This window comes from Canis lupus, chromosome 12 (genome assembly GCF_011100685.1).
Source record: "Canis lupus familiaris isolate Mischka breed German Shepherd chromosome 12, alternate assembly UU_Cfam_GSD_1.0, whole genome shotgun sequence".
NCBI classification, from domain to species: Eukaryota; Metazoa; Chordata; class Mammalia; order Carnivora; family Canidae; genus Canis; species Canis lupus.
In genome coordinates this window covers 5,989,455-6,011,932 of record NC_049233.1, presented here as the reverse complement: position 1 = coordinate 6,011,932, position 22,478 = coordinate 5,989,455, and the positions used below count along the sequence as shown (strand labels likewise).

Here is a 22,478-nt window from a genome sequence, read left to right as displayed (position 1 = left end):
ATGGGCACCATGTCCCAGCAACCTAGAATCTGCAAGCAACCAGTAGGGGTTTCTAAGTAGACTCATACCACCCACCCCTAGGAGGCCCCAGGGCTTTTGCCCTGGCCCCTCCCCTCTGCCCACTACCGGTGGTAGCCCCATTATGCTCTCTGAACCTCCCTGCTGGCTGGGCCTCTGGGCCTCACTCCATAGTGCTCCCCTGGGGCTCCCTTTGTTCTTCTTCACTTGGTTGGGCCTATGGATCCTTGGGGACTCCCTTTGGGTATATTCCTCCTCTAGGAATCTTCTCCACCTGCACACTCACTCCGCCCCCAAAGTCTGAGGTAAATAAATACCTCTCCTCCATGCTCCCATGCCTCCCTCACCAACCCCCTTCCCAGGGGTGTTAAACTGTTTGCCATACTTCCCACCCCGTCAAAGACCATGGGGTCCTCAAGGGTGGGGTGGTGTCTCAATCACTACTGTATTTATTCCCAAAACCTGCACAGCTCCTGGCCCCTGGGAGCCACCGGGTGGCTTGCTTGCTTGCCCAGGAGGGCAGAACCCAGACCTGCCCAGGGGTGTGAGCAGAGAGGACAAGGCTGAGAATTCCAGCCAGTGAGTTGGGAAGTTCCCAGCCTGGCCCTCAGGGGGCGACGGTGCCCCACACAGAGCTTGAGGGCACCGCCCACGCGGGCTGGAGAGGCTGGTCCCTGGGGTGGAGGTGTGTGCTGGAGTGCATGAAACCTCAGAATAAACAGGGCGTTTCTTCAGTACCCACTTCACATGAGGATCTGAGAACAAAACATTGCTTTAATATTAAAACAGTTATAATTAGAGAGTGGAAATGTGGACTACAGGCTAATTTAAAGGTAACGTAGAAGACTTCAAAGAAATGTGCTTGTGGCCAGGTCTTTGGGTGACACCCAGACCCCCAGGAATCCATGTTTATTCTCCTCAGCTGGGAGGGCTACTTGGGAATAAAAGTTGGAGATGTGTTCGGTTCTCAAATTCCACACCCTCCTGGGACCAGACTGGGAAAATGAGGCACCACAGCACTGGAGCTTGCCTAGAGCATGGTGTTCCACAAATGTGTCTGTGAATGCCGTATCATCTGGATGGCCTCTGTGCCCATGGGGGCTCTGAAGTCGTTCTGGGCTTCTTTCCCCATGTTCACAGTTTCCACCTGTAGAGCTTGCCAGCTTTCCCACCTGGGCCCCAAATCCAGCTCTTCCTTCCTTCTGTGTCTTCCTGGTCACCCCTGCCCCTTTCCTTCCTGCCCCCGCAGCCATGCCCTGGCCCCAAGGTCTGTGGTCACTTCTTGACAGTGGAGTTTTGTCATAGCTAGGTACCTGTTCCAACAACCCCCAGGCCCTCATTACCTCTCACCTGGACTAGCGGGGGTGGTAGTTGTGGTAGTAATAAAAATTAATAGCAGCTAGCGCTTATATAGTATTTACTTCATTCCGGACCGTGTCCTAAACACTTTCCTTGTATTGACCTATTTCATCCCCATACCTTTCTATAAAGTAGGTACTTTTCACTCCTATTTTAGAGACGAGGAAACTGAGGCACAAGAAGGTCAGGTAACTTGCCTGCGGTCACACAGCCATTACGTGGCAAAACTGGGCAGGTAAACATGCCCCTGGTGTCTCTCCTTCTCCCCTCATACTCATTTCCACCAGGTCCTGGCATCCTAGAGTCTGCTGTGATCGTGCCCCCCTATCAGCTTAGAGGTCATCAGAGTTCCCTGCTGGCTGCTGGGTGATGTTCAGACATTTAACTTGGTGCTCTAGGCTCTCTTCCAGCTAGCCCAGTTTACTCTTCCACCCTGTGGTTCTGGAGTCCAGTTCTATGGCCCCTCCCCCAAACTATCTCCTCTGACTGGAAAGCCCTCCCTCCATCACCCCATGCCCAAACCCTCCTGCCCCCAATACCTGCCTTCAACACTACCTGTTCCCGGCAAGCCTCGCTGATGCTCAGCCTGGAATGGTCCTCCCTTCCTCCAACTCCTTTCACATTCCTGGCTTCCCTTTTTTGGTTCCTCTTGTCCTCTATCTCCTGAAGACGAATCTTTCCCCAACCCCATAAATATTTGCATTTGTATTTGTTATCAGGGCGACACCCAGGTGGGCAGCTCTATCTGCCTGCGAGCTGGGACCTGGTTTCTAATTTTGTCACCATGCAGAGCACTAGGCAACCTTGGGCAAATTGTTTCTGTCCCTGTGTCTTGTCTCCTGATCCCCAGAAATGGGTATCAGCACTCATTCAGGCAGAAGAGTCCTCTGCTAAAGACAAAGCCTGCTGCCTCTGCCTGCAGAAGAACGGGAGATGGGGGGAGGGCCAGTGAGTTCACCAGAAACCTGTGGAGGACAGAACTAGTATGAAAATCAACCCTCCTTGCCTCCTTTGGTGGGAGATTAGGGAAAAGTGGGGCCTGAACTCCACCCCCCAAGCAGAACAGCCAGTGGGGCTGAAGGCCAGTATAGATGCAGCCCATGTGGAAGCCCCCTGGAGGCCTCACAAGGCAAGGTGCTCCCCTCACTGGGCCTCCAGCTTCTCAGCCTCCATGCTACTCAATGTTGGACTTGATGATTCTTGGGGCAGGGTGGGGGTGAGTGGCTGGGGCTGCCCTGTGCATGGCATGATGTTCAGCAGCGTCCCTGGCATCTATCTTCTCCCTGAGTCATGACATCCAAAGTGTCTCCAAACAAGGCCAAATATTGAGGGCATGGGCATTTGAGACCACTGAGTTAAGCCCACCAATAAGTGATTTTTTTTTTTAGCATCTACTAAATATGTGCCTAGGCCTGTCCTATATTCTCTGATGACAGGTCTGGTTTGGGATGAAAGCTTTCACGAGAGGAACAGTTAAGAAAGTTCTCACTGTCCTGTTAGGTGGGTGGGGGTGGGGGTGGAGAGGGGAGCCTCAAAGGCCCTAGGGCTGGATCTCCAAGGAGGAGCAGGGAGGGTGGGAATTGGTGGAGGGAGGAGGGAAAGGCATTTGGGGTGAGGGGAGCAGTCTGAGCCAACACACAAGAGCAGGCATAGAGGGCATCCTTTGGCCACATTGGGTGGAGGCTGTGTCTGGGGGAGCAATGGGGAAAAAAGGTTAAATAAATATTATTCCTGGTGTGTTTGGTCGTGCAACACCGGGTCTAATCAGGAAGCCCGCTTGCGTAAATCTAAATGCCAGTATCTCACAAAACCTTCCCAGGACCCTCCTCCCCTGGACCTCCCGTACCCCCCCTCCCCAGTCTTCATGCCCCACAGTCTGCTTGTTGGGGCTGAGGCCATACCTGAGGGTGGCTACAAGCTCTATGAGCCTGGCCCTGACTGCTTGGAAACACTCCTTACCCGCCAACTGTTTTTTTAATGCAGGTGGTAAACCCAAAAAAGAAAATGAAGAAAAAGAAATACGTGAATTCTGGCACAGTGAGTAGCCAACCCCCCAGCCCCACCCCACCCCCGCAGCCGGGTGCAGGCATCCTGAGGCCTGAGCTATGTCTGGTGTCAGGACTCCTGCGTGTCCATGTGGGTTCCTGCAGAGTGTGAGAACCAGACCTGAAGAGTTGGGGGTGGGGAGGGGTGGGGCCGATGGAGCAACAGGTTGGGGGGTAGCCGGTGGATGGTAGACGGTGTATAGATGGTGCAGGCCACACATAGGCACTGTGGTAAAGAATAAGAAATCCCAGAGAGAAACTCCCGTGGGGACTTCCTGCAGAAAGAGAGAGGAAAAGGAGTAGTGAGCATGGGGCCCTTAATTCTGGGAAATTCCCCATTGCGGTGCTTTTCACAGGTTGTTTCCTTGAGAGGCAGACATCTCATCAGAAGAGAGGAAACCAAGGCTGCCAGCAGGGAAGTGACTCACCCAAGGTCACAGAGCTAGAGATGGCAGGCAGCACTACAGTTCAGTTGAGAGCTGGTAGCTGGCACTGCCCCTGTTTGTCATGACGATCCTAGGATTACACTAGTGTGTGGCTTCCAGGGGCCAGTCTCCAGAACATTCATGCATTTGTCCAAGAAAGAAGATTTCCTGAGTGCTACCATGTTCTCGGCATGAAGGATACAGCTGGGAAGCAGACAGACCTAAATATCTGGTTCTTGGTACTTATATTTTAGTGAGGGAGGTAGAAGACATATATATGTATATACACACACACATATGTGTATTTGTCACATGTGAGTGCTGTGGGAAAAAAGCATAAGAAGGTAAAGGGTTAGGCAATGCCAGAGACAAAACTACTATTTTATATCAAGTAGTCAAGGAAAGATTTTCTCTAAGAAGGTGATGTTTGAGCAGAGATTTGAAGAAGGTGAGCAAACAAGTATTCAGGATATTGAGGAAAGGGAATAATAGCTGTAGGGATGAGCATGTGTAAAGGTCCTGAGGTACAGCCCACAGTGCATTTCTTGTACAAGCCAATGTCTTTGCCCTGCAAATATATTCAGAGCTGCTTCCTTCCTGCCCTCCCCACTGTAGAGGTCCATAGCCCCATCAGCTAATGTAGCCACATTTAGTCATTAGATTTAAGTAAACTGCAACTCCAGACCCAGAAGAGGTCCTCATTAGGGAGCTCTGAGGTTCCTCTGAGGACCCTTATTTTCTCCATTTGTAAAATGGGGCTAATAAATCATCCCTACCCTGCTTTTTGCACTGGGTGGCTCTGACAGAGAGCTGGAGACGAGAACTTGTAAACTGCAAAGTACTCTGCTCATTCAAAGGGGAATGATTCTGTTTCCCAGTCAGGCTTGGAAAAGCTGCAGTGTTTCTCAGTGGGAATGCTGTCAGCATGTTGGACAGGATCATTCTTCATCTCCCAGGACTTCCCTGTGCATTGTGGGGTGCTTAGCACTCCTGGCCTCGGCCCATGGCTATTGGTAGTGCCACAGTCACTGGGAGACCCCTGAAATTTTCCCACACATTCTCATGCCCCTAGGGGACGCAGCACCTTCCCCAGCTGAGAAATCTTGGATGTACAGCTAACACACACACACACACACACACACACACACACACACACACACAAAGTTTGAAAACCACTGATCTTTTTTTTTTTTTAAGATTTTTATTTATTTATTCATAGAGTCAGAGAGAGAAAGGCAGAGACACAGACAGAGGGAGAAGCAGGCATCATACAGAGAGCCCGATGTGGGACTCGATCCAGGGTCTCCAGGATCACCCCCTGTGCCACCAGGGCTGCCCAAAAACCACTGATCTTCAGTTTTCTTAGAGATAAGGAAACTGACACCCAGAGGGGACATTATTTGTCTTGGGTCAGTCTTCACCATAAAAATATCAGTCAGGGCCCAGGATGCTTTTTTTTTTTTTTTTTAAAGATTTATTTATTTATTTGAGAGAGAGAGAAAGAGACAGTACATATGATCTGGAGGGGCAGAGGGAGAGGGAGAGAAAATCTCCAGCAGACACCCTTCTGAGCCCAGAGCCCAACGTAGGTCTCGATCTCATGCCCCTGAGATCATGACCTGAGCTGAAATCGAGTCAGATGCTTAACCGACTGCACCACCCAGGCGTCCCAGTTCGGGATGCTTATTAAACGCACATGCCCAGGACACCTGGGTGGTGCAGTTCGTTAAACATCTGCTTTTGGCTCAGGTCATGATCCCAGGGTCCTGGGATAGAGTCCTGCATTGAGCTCTCCGCTCAGCAGGGAGTCTGCTTCTCCCTCTTCCCCTCTCCCCTTCTTGCAATCTCTCTCTCTCTTTCAAATAAATCAATAAAATCTTTTTTAAAAAAACAAATGCCTAGTCTATTCCCTGGGCTTCCATTTTAGGAGGCCTAGGCTGGGGCCTAGGAACCCATATTTACAGCTTCTCTCATACCTTACTTACTATGTGCAGAATCTTCTGGGGATCTTGGTAAAATGCCAAGAATCTGCATGTCCACCTTTCTAATCAGCATCAGGGTGATACTGCTGCTGCTGGCCCAGGGACCACACTTTGAGCAGCAAGGCCCTGGGTATCCATATGGTCAGGCAGGTTAGGGAACTACTTCATCCCAGGGCCTTTGGGGGATGGGAGTGGGGAGTGGGGTTCAACCCCCAGCTGCAGAGTAGACTCATGTGAGGAGCTAAGAAAAGATCCAGGGCCAGAGCCCTACTCCCTAAACTGATATAATTGGTTTGGGGTCCTCAGTCAGGCTGCAGGAGGTTTTAAAAGCTCCCCAGGGAGGCTGGTGGTCATCAGTCAGGGTGGAGGCCGCTGCCATAGTCCACTCCTATGGAAGGGAGGCTTTGTCCATCCAGGCGCCTAACACTGTAATCACAGCAGGTGGGGTCTCCAAGGCCCAGCGCAGCGCCCACACACCCTCCCCTTATTTGGGCTAATATCAAGCAGAGGCCCTCCCTGGCCTATCCAGAGAGTTGATAAAGATAGCAGAGTCTGCACCAGTAGAGGGTTCCCCAAATTCTAGGGTCAAGTTCTCTGACACAAGTAAAAGTTCCCCTGCTTCCAAATCTTGCCTCATTTAATTGATTTTGGCAGCCAGGCTTTCACTTACTTGTCTCCACGATCCTAAATCATTATCGTAATAAGCTGCCAGGTAGCTGCCTGTCTAGGCAAAGCCAATGCCAAAGCCGACAGGGGGCAGAGGTTGAACGGCAGCGTGTGCTCTGGAGGGAGCCCCAGGTCAGTTACCTCCCAAGAGAGAACAGGCTGCTTTATGAGGGTCTTGGGGCTGAGAAGGTAAAGATTTGGGATCTATCGTTAGCACGGCAAGGGCCTTGTCAGCAGTGGCAGGTTGTTAGGCCTGTTTCAGGAAGACCCCCTGTCTTCTACACTCCACGCACGGACCCACTTAGGGGAAACTTGTGCTCTTGGCTTGAGCCCCGGTGCTCCAGTGACAGAGAACGTGCCCTGCTGGGATGCAGCTGAGCATCATGGTCAAGGAGGCAGGCTCTGGAGTCAGACAGACCCGGGTTTGGGCTCACTCGACCAGGCTCCGGTGGTGTCCTTGGGCATGCTGCATTGCCTCTTTGAACCTGTTTCCTTGTCTATAAGATGAGATAATAGTTGTACTTTGTAGGGTCCTTGTGGGTACCGTATGTGACAGAGTCTGCAAACTTGGTGCATACTCCCTGCTCCTTCACTTTCCGCAAACCAGCCCTGAGCTCCCTGCTGACCAAACTCTGTTTTGTTTTCAAGGTCACGCTGCTTTCCTTTGCTGTGGAATCAGAGTGCACATTTCTTGACTACATCAAAGGAGGGTGAGAAGAGATCCAGCTCAGTTTCTTTGGCTTCAGAGAGTGGGAAGGGGCCCCACCCTGGCCCCTCTGAGGCCCTGGACATAGCCTGTGAGCTGTGAGCAAACTCCCATCTCTGGCCTCAGACAACTTGCCCAGAGCCCCGCGTGCCCCTGGATCCTGAGTGGCCGCAGAGGCTGCTCTTGAGCCACGGAGGCCAGCCTGGGACCTGTGGGGGTGGGACCCAGGCATGGTAGGGACTCCCTGACAAAGAGAGCCAAGGGCTTAGGGAGGTGGAAAGAGCTCTGGACTAGGAATTAGGACACCCAGGTTCTAGGCCCTGCCTCGCCATGAATTTGCTAGGTTACTTTGGCCAGATCACTTTCCCTCCCTGAGTATTAGTTTCCACCTCTATAAACAGAGACTGGAGTTAAGTGAATTCTAATGGCCCTTCCTTCTCTGAGCTTCTGATGTCTGGTCTGTCAGGGGGTGGGGGGGCCATGATTAACCTCCCCAGTGTCATCAGGGACCTCTAAGGGGCAGGAGGCTCTGGGGGGGGCGGTGAGCCATCAGATGATCCCAAGGCCAACAGGTGGTCAAACACGAGTTTAAGGAGCAAAAAGAACCAGAGGGGTTGGCATCCAGGCCAAGGCAGGCAGGAAGGCCTGCAGGCTCCAGCCAACAGCTCACAGAAAGAGAGTATGCTCCCTGCCAGAACAGGTGCCAGGTTAGGGTGTGGGTAGCCGAGAGCCCACAGGTGCAGGCAGGTGAGTGACTACACCTGTCTGGAAAGACGAGAGGCAGGGTAGCTGCCAAAGGCTCATCCCAGCCAAGCAGGCACTTGGCTACCAGGTTCTCTAGGGCAGAGGGAAAAGTCAGGCCCTGGGAAGCCACACTTACTCTCCCATGACACCACGCCCTGCTGCCTTGAAGCTGGTTTCAAGGTTGCAAGCTCTCCTTCTACCTACTGAGCACACGCCTCGCTGTAGTCACCCAGAGGCCCCTGCTGCCCCTCCCTGTCCCTCCTCTGAACCCACTCCAGACCCTGCCCTTGGTCCCTTCCCCCATCGAAACTGCCCTGTTCCCTAGCCCATGGAGCAACCCGCACTTACATTCTATAGCACCTGCTCATTTTCAAAAAATCCACATCCTATTTATCCTCCTTTGCATAGTGCCCCTAATTTACAGAACACAGTGGGCAGGGGGAGGATGATTATCTGCATTTTCTGTAACTTGCTGGTGGCCACATGCCCAGCCAGTGGCAGGGTTCCTTCTGTTCACACATGCTGCATTTCTTCCATAGTAATGAATAATCCCGGCCCTACCTGCCTCATAGCTACCAGGTGGGGTGTAATGCAGGCAGAGACAGTAGAGTGAAAGGGCTGGGTGCGCTGTGATGTCTCATCGAGAAGGAGCCCTCAGAGGCCAGCCTTCTGCGCAAAGCTGGCGCCGCCAGTACCCGGCAAGTTAGCATGCTGGCGCCAGCCCTCGCCCTCCCTCACACCTCTTCGTCCTCTCCAGAGACCTGAGTGAGAGAGCTGACTCCAGGGAGTGAGAGCCCAGCCTGCGTGTCCAGGCAGGCAGCTGATGGAGGCATTAGTTTCAGGATCTTCCCTTCCCCAGCCTCCCTCCCCTGTCCACCTGGCCCGAGAGAAAGGGAATAGCCACCTCGGCCCGTGTCAGAGATGGAACTGGTTGCTCAGCAGCCTGCGTCTGTCCTGCTCTGCCCTTAGGCAGGAGGGGCGAGCCTGCAGGGAGTAGCTATCCCACAAAAGTACCTGCTTTCCAGCCCCTTCCCTCCCTGAGTCATTTCAGAACCCAGAGCAGGGGAAGACCAATTAAGGAGTAAGGCTTGCCTCTTCCCTCACCCTTATTTGGATGCGCCTGGCTGGAGGTGTCCTTCTGCTCTCGTCCCATAGTCCAGAACCACCCTCTGGATGGTGGCCCTAGGAGTAGAGCTCTTTCCTTCCAAGTGTCTCCCTTCCTCTAACACAGACACACAATCTCTCTATTCCCCAGTGAGAACTGACAACAAACAGCAGATGAATAGTACAGGCCAACTGCTTTCACAAATAATCCTGTGACCTTAAGCCTTAATATAAACAAAGGCTTATTTTTCATTCATGGGGTGGCAGGGATGGGTGGGGAGATGCTCCACACACAGTCAGTTGGGAACCTAGGCTCTTGACATCTTGTGGTTCCGTGTCCCTCAGAGGTTGGAATCCTCTGGATGCTCTGTCCCCAGACAGTAGACAAAGGGAAAGAGCATGGACCATCTCTGGACCATCTCTGGCCAGCAGACCCTGCCTTGGGTCTCCTGCTAACCATGTCCTTCACCCTTCCTGGGGGACGATGGTTCCATGAGCATCAGCTCCTCTGTGGTCAGGTGGAGAGAGGGCTGTGGCTGATCTTATATCAGCCCATCTTGGAACCACCAGAACGGTGTCCCTAAAGGTGATCCCAGAACCCCCTTCCCAGGATCCATCCCTGGATGAGGTCAGGGAATGTCTGTTGAAGAAGTAGATTCTGGAACCCCCTCTCAGATGGACTGATGTGGCATCCTTGCAAGTGGGGCCCTGGGATCCTCCTTTCAAACAAGCTCCCTTGGTGACTCTGTGGTCACTGCAGAATAAAAACCACAAGACTAGACTTTATCAGGGACTCCTATCTTGTTGGCTTTGTTCTATCAGCATCTAGTACAGAACCTAGAACAAACAAACCCTCAGAAAGCTTCAACCCTGAATCTGCATCCTCAAAACCAAACTTTTAATTATGGAAAAATTCTAAAATACATGCAAAAGTAGAGAGAAGGTATAACAAACCCCAAGAATCTTTCACCCAGATTCACCAGTTACCAACTCCTGGCCAGTCGTGTTCCATGCATGCTCCCTTTTGTCCAGTTGTTTTGAATCAAATCACAGACATCATATTTTCTCCCCGCCCCCAGTACTTCAGGATGTAGCTCTAAAATGTAAGGGCTTTCTCTTTGTAAAATAGAAACACAATGCCATAATTATACCTAAAAATCAAATAGCCCCTTAACACCAAATATCTAGTCAGTGTTCAAATTCTCCCAGTTGTCTTATAAAGTTGTTTAATTGGTTTATTTGAATCAGAAATCCAGGCAAGGTCCACATATTGTGATTGGTTGATTCATCCCTTAATTCTCTTTTCATCTGTTGATTCCCCCAAGCACCTGAGGATTTGCCAAAACAGATTCCTGCTCCCCACCGAGGGATTCTGATTCACAAGGTCTTGGGGGGCCTGGACTCCTCACAGGGTTCCCCCAGACTGGCTTTTACTGGCTGCATCCCCCTGCTATCATTTATTGTTACATTTACAAATTTTTTTGTATTTATTTGACAGAGAGATAGAGAGAGCCAGAGAGTGCAAGTAGGGGGAGCAGCAGAGGCAGAGGGAGAAGCAGGCTCCCCCCTGAGCAGGGAGCCCAAGTGGGGCTCCATCCCAGGACCTTGGGATTATGACCCGGGCTGAAGGCAGATGCTTACCTGACTGAGCCACCTAGGCACTCTCCACCATTTAACGTCATTTAACATGTTCCTCTGTCTCCTGTATTTCCTGTAAACTGGGAGATAGCTCTGGAAGCTCACTCAGGTTCAGTTTCAAGTTTTGGGCAAGACAGCATTATGGGTGGTGTCTTGTTCTTGCCTCAGAGATGCACAATATCTCTTTGGCTCTTTTTTTGTCAAATAAGTGTTAACCCTGAATATGACTGTGAATTTGAGCCAGAAACAGTGAGACCCTACTTCACTGGACTCAGGTGGGCCTCTAGGGGCAGGGTTTGGGGAGGAAACAAGTAATCATCACCATGTGCCCACACAGAGCGTAATCCCTTCAGAGAGCTTTCACACTGACTACTTCTTATGCTCACAACAATTCTGGAGGGCAGGGATGTGCAGTGTGTGGCTGGCATTTCCTATCCCCATTTTCCAGAACTAGAAGAAAATGAGTGACTTCACCAAGGCTACATATATGGCAAGCTGTGGGGCTGGGGTGGAAGCCAGATTTTTCCCTGTCCAGGTAACTCCTCTGCTTCTCTTCCTCTTCCAGGACCCAGATCAACTTCACAGTGGCCATCGATTTCACAGCCTCCAATGGTGAGTGGGGAGATGGGCAGAGGAGCCAGAGGGAGACTGAGGGCAAGAAAGGGGAGGACTTTTCAGAGCTGTGATAGTTGGCCCTCACAGGGAGCCCGCTCTTCCATATTCTCTGGCCTCACCAAGAAGGAGGTACTTAGGCCAGGAGAGCCAAAGGTATAACCAAGATGGCGGAAGTATCCCCAGCTTGGACTGTAGTCACTAACAAATCTGGGCTCTGGGTCCATGGGAGAGTGCTGGAGAAAAGGTGTTTCCTTACAGGATCAAATCTCACATCCTCTGCACAGCCCAACCCACAGGCTGGAGGGGAGCTCTGTGGTCCTCAGCGAGGGCAGGAACCCCAGTTCCCAGCCCCGGCTCCCTTCCCACCTCTGACCTCCTCTAGGGTGGGGCTCTGAGTGAGTCACCAAGAGCAATCAGTGCCCAGCTTCACATGGTTAGAAACATCACAACTTTCCTTGGAGTCTGGACCCCTGTTAGCAGTGCCCAGTGCTCATTTCCATGCTTCTCAGAAGCAGCCCAGGTCTTTGATGGGCCCCAGCATCCGAGAGTGGCAGGATGTCTGAGCTGGGAGGAACTGTAATACTAACAACGAGGTGAATTCTAAGAATCACACCTGCTCCATCCTTACAACAATCCCAGGAGGTGGGACTGTTATCCCCACGCTGTACATGAGGAGGTGAGGCTGAGAGGTTAAGGAGCCATCGAACAGTCACAGCTGTAGCAGGATCTGTTCCTTGGCAGTCTGTGCCGCTGAACCCCTGATTCATAAGCAAAATATGGGCAGTTATTGGTGGTGATGAGGGCTATGGGAAAAACTGAAGCCGGCAAGAGGGATAGGGAGTGTTGGGTGGAGGCTGTAATTTTCAGGAGGCCACTAAGGGACCACAATGTGAAGGGGGCACTTGCATAGAGGGAGTGAGCCATGTGTACATCTGTGCTTCCCCAAAGCAGAAGGACACGCTATGGCAGAGCCCTGAGGTGGGGATGGCAGGGGGCCACGCCTGAGTGAGTGAGGAGAGGGGATGGTGGGAGGCAAGGAGGGAGATAACTGGAGGCTGGACCCTGTGGGACCTGTGCACCGCCCCCCATAAGGATTGTAGGTCTCCTTCTGGGTGAAATGAGAGCCTTTGAAGCAGGGAAGAGGCATGGCCTAGCTGCCTGGGGTTTGACAGCTCCTCTGGCTGGACTGCAGGCATGAGAGTGGAAGCTGGGAATTGGTCTGGGCCTCTGGGTTCCTGCCGGCAAGGGGATGGGGGGGTCTCAGAGGGGGGAGAAGTAGGTGAGGTGCTGCATATATTTTGAAGGTTTAGCAACCAGGATTTACTGAAGCGTTGAAAATGTGGCAGGAGAAAAAGAAGGGAGTCAAGAATAAAGAAAATTAGGGGTCCCATTGGACACCCCCTTGTGCATTTGGAGCCCACGGTGCATGGAGTGTTGAGACTAGCACGTGTCCCTGTGTCCCGTGTCCCAGGGAACCCATCGCAGTCCACGTCCCTGCACTACATGAGCCCCTACCAGCTGAACGCCTATGCGCTGGCGCTGACCGCCGTCGGGGAGATCATTCAACACTACGACAGTGACAAGATGTTCCCTGCACTTGGCTTCGGGGCCAAGCTGCCTCCTGACGGGAGGGTGTCCCACGAGTTCCCGCTGGTAGGAGGTCCTGGGTGGACGAGCTGAGGGCTGACTGGGCTCGGGTGTGGTGGCAAGCCTGGGCAGGGGGTATCTCCCATCCTCCCCGCCTAGACATATGGCCTGCTATCTGTAGGGGGGCTTGGAGCAGGGCCTCCAGAAGCCCACGGTGCACCTTGCTCACCAGCACCTCCCCTCCATGTCTGATGCCACCCACAGTGGGCTCTGGCCTCCTTTTCCTGACCAGACACAGGGGAGGTGCAGTGGAGACATGGTGCAGTTGGGACATGGGATGCCAAGGGGGCTCTCTCCCCTGCTCCCACCAGAGAAGAGGCTAGGAGATCGCAGACGGGATGGGCTGGCCTTCCCCACCCTGGCTGTACCCCCACCCCCCAGAAACCCCGCTGCCCTCCTACTCCGCCCTCCTTCCTGGGCTCAGCCTCCCTATCCCCGGTGCCCCCAGAATGGCAACCAGGAGAACCCCTCATGCTGCGGCATCGACGGCATCCTGGAGGCGTACCACCACAGCCTGCGCACGGTGCAGCTCTACGGCCCCACCAACTTCGCCCCCGTGGTCACCCACGTGGCCAGGTGAGTGGTGCGGCCACTGGACTCCCACCCCGGCGGCTCAGCCGTGAGGGCGTCCCTGCCTGTCCTCTCAGGAAGGTGGGAGGGGGTGGTTCTTCCACTGACTCGCCTTTCAGGGAGCCCTGACCCTAAAGAGACTCCCCTCCTGCCAAAGAGTTGCCCCCACCAAAGTGTCGTGGGGGCAGGGAGGGGCGCAGAGCAGGCCAGACAGACTGCGGCCCCCGCCCCCCAGGACGGCGGCCGCGGTGCAGGACGGCTCCCAGTACTCGGTGCTGCTCATCATCACGGACGGGGTCATCTCCGACATGGCACAGACCAAGGAGGCTATCGTCAATGTGAGCTGGGGGCGGGCGGCGGGCCTTCCCACTTCTTTGGAGAAACCCTTGGGGCGAGGCTTCCTGGGCAGGGCAGTTTGAGGGGTGGCGGGCGTGCTGGCCTGTGAGGGGTCCCCCCACCCTGAGGAGCTCTGTACGCACCCCAGATGGTCCATTTCCTCTCAACGCCTCCGGCTCCCTCTTAACCCACCTCTAGTACCACTGCCCCAGACCCCAGCCCAGCCTGGCCAGTCCAAGTGGGAGCCTAGCAACGGGGGAGGGGGGGGTAAGGACCATGGCTCCCCCTCCTGGGTGGTCTCCCTGTATGAGGGGCTCCGGCCCCAGCAGGCACAGCTCGATGCCCACATCAAACATGTCCACTTGATGGAGGCCCAGGGACAGAAGAAGAGTGGGGGGGGGGGTTCTCAGAGAAGCAGACCTGTGACCCCTATTCCCCTCTTGACCCTCCCTTCCTCTCTGAAACCCCCCACCTTTTCCCCATGTTCTGTGTCCCTGCCCCTCGCCCCTTTCCGATCTTTCTCTGTGTGTGTCTCTGTCCTTCTATCTCTCATTTCTTCTGTCCTTCTGTCTTCCGTTGCCCCACCCCTCTGGACCCTATTCGGATACCCCAGGCTGCCAAACTGCCCATGTCCATCATCATCATTGGCGTGGGCCAGGCGGAGTTCGACGGTGAGTGCTCGTCCCCCAGATGCTTCCCGGCAGGCTCCAGGCCCTTGGGAACGGCCTTGGCCTTCCCGCAGAGGGAGAGCTGCTGGCTGGGTGTGGCCATCTGGGTCTGGGTGTGTCTGTTTGCACAGGGAAGGGTGTGTCACGGTGTGCACCTACGCCCACGTCCCAGGGCTGTGGGGAGGAGGGCCGGTCACTCCTGCCTCCTCCAACCCCGAGGATGGTGAAGCTAGAGCGCTGGGCTGGAAGTCACTTACCTGCGGGCTGCCCCCGTCTCCTGGCCTCAGCCTCCTCCTCTCCAACCTGGGAGTCTGGTCTGACAGCCTCTGTCCGGGATGGGCCCTGCAGGGCCCAGGTGCCCACCCTGGATTCACCCCACAGCCACTGCCTCTCCTCCCACAGCCATGGTGGAGCTGGATGGCGACGATGTGCGGATCTCCTCTCGGGGGAAGCTGGCGGAGAGGGACATCGTGCAGGTGAAGCCCAAAGCCTGCCTGCCCCAGGAAGATGCCAGAACCCCTCTAGCCAGGCGGACCTCATATCCCATTTTATTTATTTATTTTTTTATTTTATTTTATTTTATTTTATTTTATTTTATTTTGTTTTGTTTTGTTTTGTTTTGTTTTGTTTTGTTTATTTTAGTTTAGTTTAATTTTATTTTTAATTACTTTATTTGACAGGGAGGGAGAGAGCGCACAAGCAGGGGGAGTGACAGGGGGAGGGAGAAGCAGGCTCCCTCAATGTGGGACTCGAACCCAGGACCCTGAGATCATGACCTGAGCCAAAGGCAGACACTTAACTGACTGAGTCCTCCCCCATGCCCCCTGTACCCCCTTTTAGAGACTTCTCTGGAAAGGGCCCCTGGAGAGAGCCGCAGAGTAGCCTGGCCACCGTAGAAGGGAACAGGAAGCAGTCTTTGGGTCACCCCTCCTCCCCGGCTGGACCCTTTTCTACCACTCTGAGACACACTGCTAAGGCTGCTGCCCTGACCACAATGCTCCGCCCAGGCCTCCCTGGGCCCCCAGGCCTCCCTAGTCCCTGCAGAGCACTGACACCTTACTTGCACTTCCCAGTGTCTTCCGCGGGGCTGCCTTCCCAGTTAGAACGCTCGAAGGTGGAGGTGTCTTTAGCGTTGCTCTAGCCCTCTCCAGGAGCGGGCATTGCTTGGCTAACTGGACCCGTGTCTTAACCTGTCGTGTCGGATGGCACACATAGCGGGCACACGCATCTTTGTCTCCAGGGTGTCCCTGCCCAGTCAAGCCTCAGAATGCACCTTAGTAAGCACTTCTGTTTGTGACTGTCCTGCAGTGTGTAGGAGATTGGGAATATAGAGGCTCCACCTTCTCCAGACGCCCTGGATTAAAAAAATGGGGGTGGGGAGGGGCATTCCAATGTTGGAGACCAGTTAGGAGGCTGGGCACCAGAGCAGGGGCAGTCTGAGAGGGGGGTCGCACGCATGGAAAGGCCGGGAGGCAGGAGTGAGCTGAGGCACTCTGGGGTTGGGGGATGGGGGGTGGGGGCCACCCCCTGGGAGGAAGCCAGAGGGGCCTGACTTTAGGTGTGGGGCCCAGAGACCGAAGAGGAAGAGAGACAGAGAGGTTGGGGGAGATGGGGAGCCAGGGGGTTCATTCAGCATTTCCGGAGTGCTGGCTAAGTCCCTGTGCTGGGTGCCCAGGCTTCAAGGACGAAGGGCTCCTTTTGGGGTGTACCCTGGCCTGGGATAGGCGCTCAGGAGGCATCTGCTGGGCGCACAGACTAGCCCTTCAGAACTCACCAGCAGGAGGAGGTGTTGAGAGGGGAGAGAAGAGGCTGGGGTGGAGTGGGGCGGGGTCCCAGGCCTGGAGACTGGGGGGCCCCCCTCCTCAGCTCCCGCCGGAGACCCTGCCTGACCTGCCTTCCTCTGGCAGTTCGTGCCCTTCAGGGACTACGTGGACCGCACTGGCAACCACGTGCTGAGCATGGCGCGCCTGGCCCGCGATGTGCTGGCCGAGATTCCTGACCAGCTGGTGTCCTACATGAAGTCACAGGGCATCCGCCCGCGCCCCCCGCCCGCGGCCCCAGAGCCCTCGCCCCCACAGTCCCCAGCCCACACGCCCCCGGCCTCCCCCCTGCACACACACATCTGAGCGCTCTTCCCGAGGCCCCCTGACCTGTGGCAGGCGCTGGGGCCTGGGGAGGCCCGTGGCAGCATAGGCGGGGCCCCCAGACCCCCTCACACTATGCCATGCCTAGCCTTTGTAACGTGTGTGCCTGGGAGGCCGGCGGGGGACGGGGCCTCTGAAGACTCCTCTCTGCTTTCCTGGCCTCATGGCCCGTACCCAGGGAATTGGAGGGTACAGGTGGTGGAGGTGAGGTTCCGGGCCCCTGCCTTTCTCGTTTCCCCTGGACACCTGGTTCTAGCCCAGCCAGGAAGGTGTTAACAGTCTGGAGGATTGGGGTCCTCCCCCCAGCCCAACTGGGCAATCTCATCTGTTCCTAGACAGCCCTGAAGCCTGAGCTGGGCCTCTCTCCTCCAGGGCTCTAGTCTCTCCCCTCCTCCTGTGGTGTCTACTCCTACACCTGGCCCCTGACCTCCCACCCCAGTATCTACCCCGTCCCTGTTTCCAGTGAACCCTGCGGGGCTGATGGGCTTGCAGGGACGCCTGAACGTGTGACCCCTCCCAGGGATACTTGCATGCCATGGGAGCCCTGCAGACTTGTGAAGAGGAGGCTGTGATGGTAGGCCACAGGCCACATGATGGGTGAGGAATGGAGGCTTTACGGGCACAGAGTCCTTTCTGGAATGACGCTGGTTTTAGATACATAGATCCACAAGTGTCTCCTGGGTGTGGGCCCACAGGCACCTCTATAGTTGACTCCTGGCTCCAGGGATCCCCTCCTTCTGCCATGGCTGCCCAGGGCCCTCCGAGCCCCGTCCTCTGCTGCCGCCCTGGATGCCTTGGAAGGAGCAGTCCTGCCCCAGCACTCTCACACTGCCCCTAGGGATCGGAGCTAAGAGTCCTGGGTTCGAGCCCTGCATCTAGCCCCTGCCTGGGGGAGCCCAGGCAAGGCCCTTCTGCCTTCTGGGACTCAGAAGTAGGGCAAGAGGATTGACCAGATAGTCCCAGGTTTACCTTCCGCTCTGGTGTCCCTAGGGTCCATTCATGCCATGCCCAGCTTCCCGCATCCCACTCCCCAGCAGTGTGACCCCTCACCCCAGGCCGTCTTGGCCCTTAGGGTCACCCTGTTCCATCCTGTCACCTCAGATCCACCCTGGTCCTTCAGCCTTGGGTTCTGGTGTCTGAGCCGGAGCCCCTGCCCCTGCTGTGGGGAAGGTGAGAAGGGTGATGGCACCCCTGGGCCTGCAGAGCTGCCCAGCCCTTACCCCCACAGGGAGCAAGTCATGCATGCCAGCCCCTCCTGCAGCATGGGGCTCTTCAGCCCACTACACATCCCATGCCTGGGTGGAGACCAGGCCCCCGCCCTGTCTGCTGTCCCACACCGCTTCCCTTCCTGTCATGCATGATGGTGGTGTTTCTACACTGTCTGGTCCTGTACCCGTCTCTGAGACAGTCTCTGTGTGGAATTTGCCTTAAACTGAAGTAAATTTGGTTCTTTTAGTAAAGTTCCTTGTTTTCTTTTCTGCTGTGAAAAATAGAAATATATTGCTGTTTGACAGGGTCCAGGTTCTCCTCTCTCTCTCTCTCTCTCCCTCTCCCATTGTTTTGTACAATAAGGATTTCCTGAGCAACTACAATGTGCCAGGATCTGTGCTGGGCGCTCAGGATGCAGCAATGAACAAAACGCAGGCCTGTCTCCACATGAAGCTTACAACAAACACAAATAGGACAGGGAAACACCCAGTAAGCATATAAACAAATAGGTAGATAACCTAATTTCAGGCGGTGATAAGAGTTACAAAGACAAAAAAAAAAGTTACAAAGACAACAGAGAATAAGGGACTGGAGATGGACAGGGTGATTTAAAAAAAATTTTTTTTTAATTTATTTGACAGCATGCACAAGCAGGAGGAGGAGCAAAGGGAGTGGGAGAAGCAGGCTCTCCACTGAGCAGGGAGCCTTGTGCAGGGCTCAATCCCAGGACCCTGGGATCATGACCTGAGTTAAAGGCAGACACTTAACCAACTGAGCTCCACCAGGCACAAGATCAGGGAGGGCCTCTCTGAGGAAGTGAAAGTTGATATGAGCTCTAAGGAAATGGCAGAAGGAGGCACACTGGTATCCAAGGCAGGAGGGCTCCAAGTAGAAGGGAAAGACAAGTGCAAAGACCCTGAGGTAGGAGCATACTTCGTGTAAAGGACAGTAGGGAGGCTTATGTGGTTGGAACTGTGTTAAGTGGGGGGATAGTTCAGGAGATGAGAGTAGGGGGACACCTGGGTGGCTCAGCAGTTTAGCACCTGCCTTCGGCCCAGGGCATGATCCTGGAGTCCCAGGATCGAGTCCCACATCGGGCTCCCTGCATGGAGCCTGCTTCTGCCTCTGCCTGTGTCTCTGCCTCTCCTTTCTCTCTGTGTGTGTCTCTCATGAATAAATAAATAAAATCCTTAAAAAAAAAAAAAAGGAGATGAGAGTCGGGAGGTGTGAAGAATCCAGAATGCATGGGGCCTTGTAGGCCATGGTAAGGGCTTCAGCATTACTGAGTGAAACAGAGCCAGCTGGAGATGAAAGAGGTGAGTAACATGATCAGATTACTCTCGAAAACAAGTGGGTCACTTTATTGCATTTGATCACTCATTGACTCATCCCTCAACAAGTATTTACTGAGCACTTGCGCCAGGCCCTGCTCCGTTTGGAGACACTGATTCACGCACGGTTGCACCCTCAGAGGGTGACCCCTGCTCTGGAGCAGTGAGCAAGGAAATCTTTCAACCCTGGGCTACTGCTGCTAAGCCCATGGGAGGAGCCAGGGTCTTTGGGCACCAAAGGGGCGCTTCTGGAACAGCCTGGACGACTCACAGGCCATCTGCCCAGGGTAAGTTACTGCTCCTGTGTGGGATGGAACTACTGCCCTTCCCTTGCAGGACTGTTGTGTGGACGAACTGTGGGACCTATAGATAAGCCCACACGAGTTATGTGACACGCACAGGGTGCACTTGAGGAGCACGACAACACCATGTTTCTCCTCCCTGTCCCTCTCCATATATAAATCCCTGTGGCCGGCAGAGTCCAGGATCACAGGGAAAGGGGACTTCTCCCTCTAGGCCACCTTACTGTCAGATTAGCCCTCCAGCCAGCCAGTCCCAAACTGCACATCACAAGAAATCTGAGACTAATTATACCAAAGTTTGAGACTTATTTACTTCTTATTATTTTATAGTAAATTAGAGCTGATTCATGGCTGTCCCTATAATTAGATACCCCTCTGACTCGCATTCCGATACGCTTTGAGTGAGAACCGGGTGGGGTCATAGCTTGGGAAGAAGGAAATTCCCATAACCAGTGACCCATTTTGCCTCTCCCTGGGCGCCTTGGGGAATGTGTCGAGGGGAGATGCCCACCTGGCAGGGGAATCAAGTCTCCAGAGCTTCTGCCTCAGGGGGCTGGGTGCATCTTCACTGTGCTTAACACTAGTTTCTCTCCTGGGTTATTTCTGAAGGTGTGTTCCACAGAACACTGGTTCTCTAGTGTGGATTTTGGGAAACTGCCTACTCCGAGCTCCTCTCAGAGAAATCCCAGTGGTCTTTGGTGTATTCAAGGCTCTGATAAGTCCTGCAGCAGAGACCAATTTAATTTTGTTCAATACAGTGTTTCCAAAACTTTTTGACCATGGAGACTGTGTGTGTGTGTGTGTGTGTGTGTGTGTGTGTGTGTGTGTGTAGCTGTAACACTGTTACCAAGCAGAACAGGTTATCTTGGGACTTAAGACAATCTCCTGGGCTCCCCAGCTAACACAGAAGTCTGAGGCCTGCTCCCAGGAGGCCAGGGGGAGGGCTTGGAGTTTGGGAGCTTCTCAGAGAAGATGGAGTAGGAGAGGTGGAGACCTTCAGTTTCTCTGGAAAGAAGGAAGGGGCCCACCACATTGAGAAGAGAAACCACAGAGAAAAAAGGAGGGCATTCAGAACGTCACAGCTCCAAGGGTGGCTTTGTGTTCCCTTCTTGGGCAGAGAGGTGTGTGTGACTGAGCTAGGGGAGGGCAGGCAAAGAAGGGAGAGGTTCCTGAAAGACTCTCCTGGCCTCTGGGCCTCTACCCTGGCTGCAGTTGTCTCCTTCCCTCTACACCCCCCACTCACTCCCCAGGCCTTCAGGACTAAAGACCCCAGGCTGTCATTCTCCGGATTGTTCCTCTACCCACTTCTCTGCCTTTGGAAGTCCCTTGACTGACCTCACGTCCACTCACCTGAAATGCCCCTGAATTAATAAAACGATGATGATAGTAATAATAATGACCAACACTCATATGCACTTAGGAAGCACCAGGCATTCCTCTAAGCATGTTATATGTGTTACATGTGTTGAGTTTCTCTTTACAACAACCCCATGAACATGGTATAATCATTACCCATTTTCTAAATGAGAGAACAGAGTCAGAGAGAGGGTAAGAGACTTTTTCAAGGCCATATAACAAGAAAATGGTAAATGGTAAAGCCTATAGTATCTGAGTCCCAAAGTGGAATGGGAACATCAACCTAGTGTCACCTTTGCTGGGCCACCTGCCTGCTCTGGATCTCAGTCTCCCCACTGGAGAAATGGAGGGGACATGCTCTAATGTCACTAAAGGGCTTCCCACTTCTCTTGACTCTCAGCCCTGTCTCCCATCAGCCTATCTTCTCAGACCCCAGCCAGACCCCATAGGCCTCCTGGGGCCCTGTCCCGGATGCTCTCCAGCAGCACACTGGCCCCACCCACACGCCCAGGGTGCCTGGCTGCCCTTGGCCTGCGGAAGAGATCCCTGAGCCCCGCCTGGAAGGGGCGGGACAGGTAGAAGCAGAGGACAGGGCTGACGGCACAATTGGAGTAGGCCAGGATGGTGCAGAGGCTGGATGCCACGAAAGCCACTGGCGTGGCAGGCAGGCCACCCACAGCTGCCACATAGCCCAGCACGGAGCAGGGCCCCCACATCAGCACGAAGACCACCAGCACCACAAGGATGAACCCTGTGTTCTCCTGGTGCTCCAGGATGCTCTCCCCAATGGGGCCACGAGGCTGTGTCCACAGGAGCCAGCCCACGTGGCTGAAAGAGCAGCCGAGCCCCAACATACAAGGCAGGAAGGCCAGGGCTCCCAGCAGGGTGAAGTAGCAGGAGGTCTGGGCCGGGCTCAGGAGCAAGAGGCAGGCCCGGGCCCCTGCGGCCCCCTCCTCCACAACCACCCTTTGGAACAGCCAGTTGGGCAATGACACAGTGAGGCCCAGGACCCACATGGCCCCACAGAGCAGCAGGCGGGCGCCCCTGCCAGAGGGGAGGGCCACATCAGGCCGGGCCACGGCCACATGGCGCAGCAAAGCCGTGGCCACCATGCTGTAGAAGGTACAGAACATGGTGGCATTGTTGGTGGCCTGGCTGGTGGTGCAGACGACAGGGCCCAGCCACCAGTCAGGCCGCAGGAAGCTCAGCAGCAGCACGGGCACCACGCAGGCCAGGAAGAGCAGGTCAGACAGCGTGATGTTCACCATGAGGCTGTTGGTCAGGACAAGGAGCGGCCGGGAGGCGCCCGGGCCGCGGCCCACCACCAGCAGCATGAGCCCGTTGGCCAGCAGCCCCACCAGCAGGACGAGGCCACAGGCCCCGGCGAGGACGAGTCGCAACAGTGGCTCGGGTGTGGCCGCGAGCCCCGCGGCGGACGTGGCATTGGGCTCCAGCCCGGGCTGCATCCTCCTGCCCCAGACACACAAGGACACGTGTCCAAACCAGCTTCCTTTTTCCCCGTAGAGCCCCCCACCTTTCTCAGCCCCCCGCGTCCAGTGGGTGCCCCTTGGCGGGCGGTAATCACTTGAGACCGCACAACAGCTTGGCGGGAC

General features: G+C 54.6%; 1 protein-coding gene and 1 pseudogene across 7 annotated transcripts in view; one reads left to right on the top strand and one right to left on the bottom strand.

Moving 5' to 3' along the window:
* CPNE5 (copine 5) overlaps positions 1 to 18,127 on the top strand; it is a 90,416-nt gene extending 72,289 nt beyond the window's left edge. For 5 of the 7 annotated variants that reach the window (XM_038553892.1, XM_038553897.1, XM_038553895.1 and 2 more), the window contains 9 exons: positions 3,361 to 3,414; positions 7,144 to 7,205; positions 11,253 to 11,299; positions 12,774 to 12,955; positions 13,398 to 13,525; positions 13,755 to 13,857; positions 14,469 to 14,526; positions 14,926 to 14,999; positions 16,431 to 18,127. In XM_038553892.1, coding sequence (XP_038409820.1) covers positions 3,361 to 3,414; positions 7,144 to 7,205; positions 11,253 to 11,299; positions 12,774 to 12,955; positions 13,398 to 13,525; positions 13,755 to 13,857; positions 14,469 to 14,526; positions 14,926 to 14,999; positions 16,431 to 16,649 — 927 coding nt within the window. In that variant the 3' untranslated portion in view covers positions 16,650 to 18,127. Of the gene's footprint in view, positions 1 to 3,360; positions 3,415 to 7,143; positions 7,206 to 11,252; positions 11,300 to 12,773; positions 12,956 to 13,397; positions 13,526 to 13,754; positions 13,858 to 14,468; positions 14,527 to 14,925; positions 15,000 to 15,363; positions 16,004 to 16,430 lie in introns of those variants that run through there. The other 2 variants (XM_038553893.1, XM_038553894.1) reach the window with 2 other exon arrangements.
* Positions 18,128 to 21,290: 3,163 nt separating this feature from the next.
* LOC608496 lies at positions 21,291 to 22,331 on the bottom strand (annotated as a pseudogene).
* Between the last annotated feature and the right edge of the window lie 147 nt (positions 22,332 to 22,478).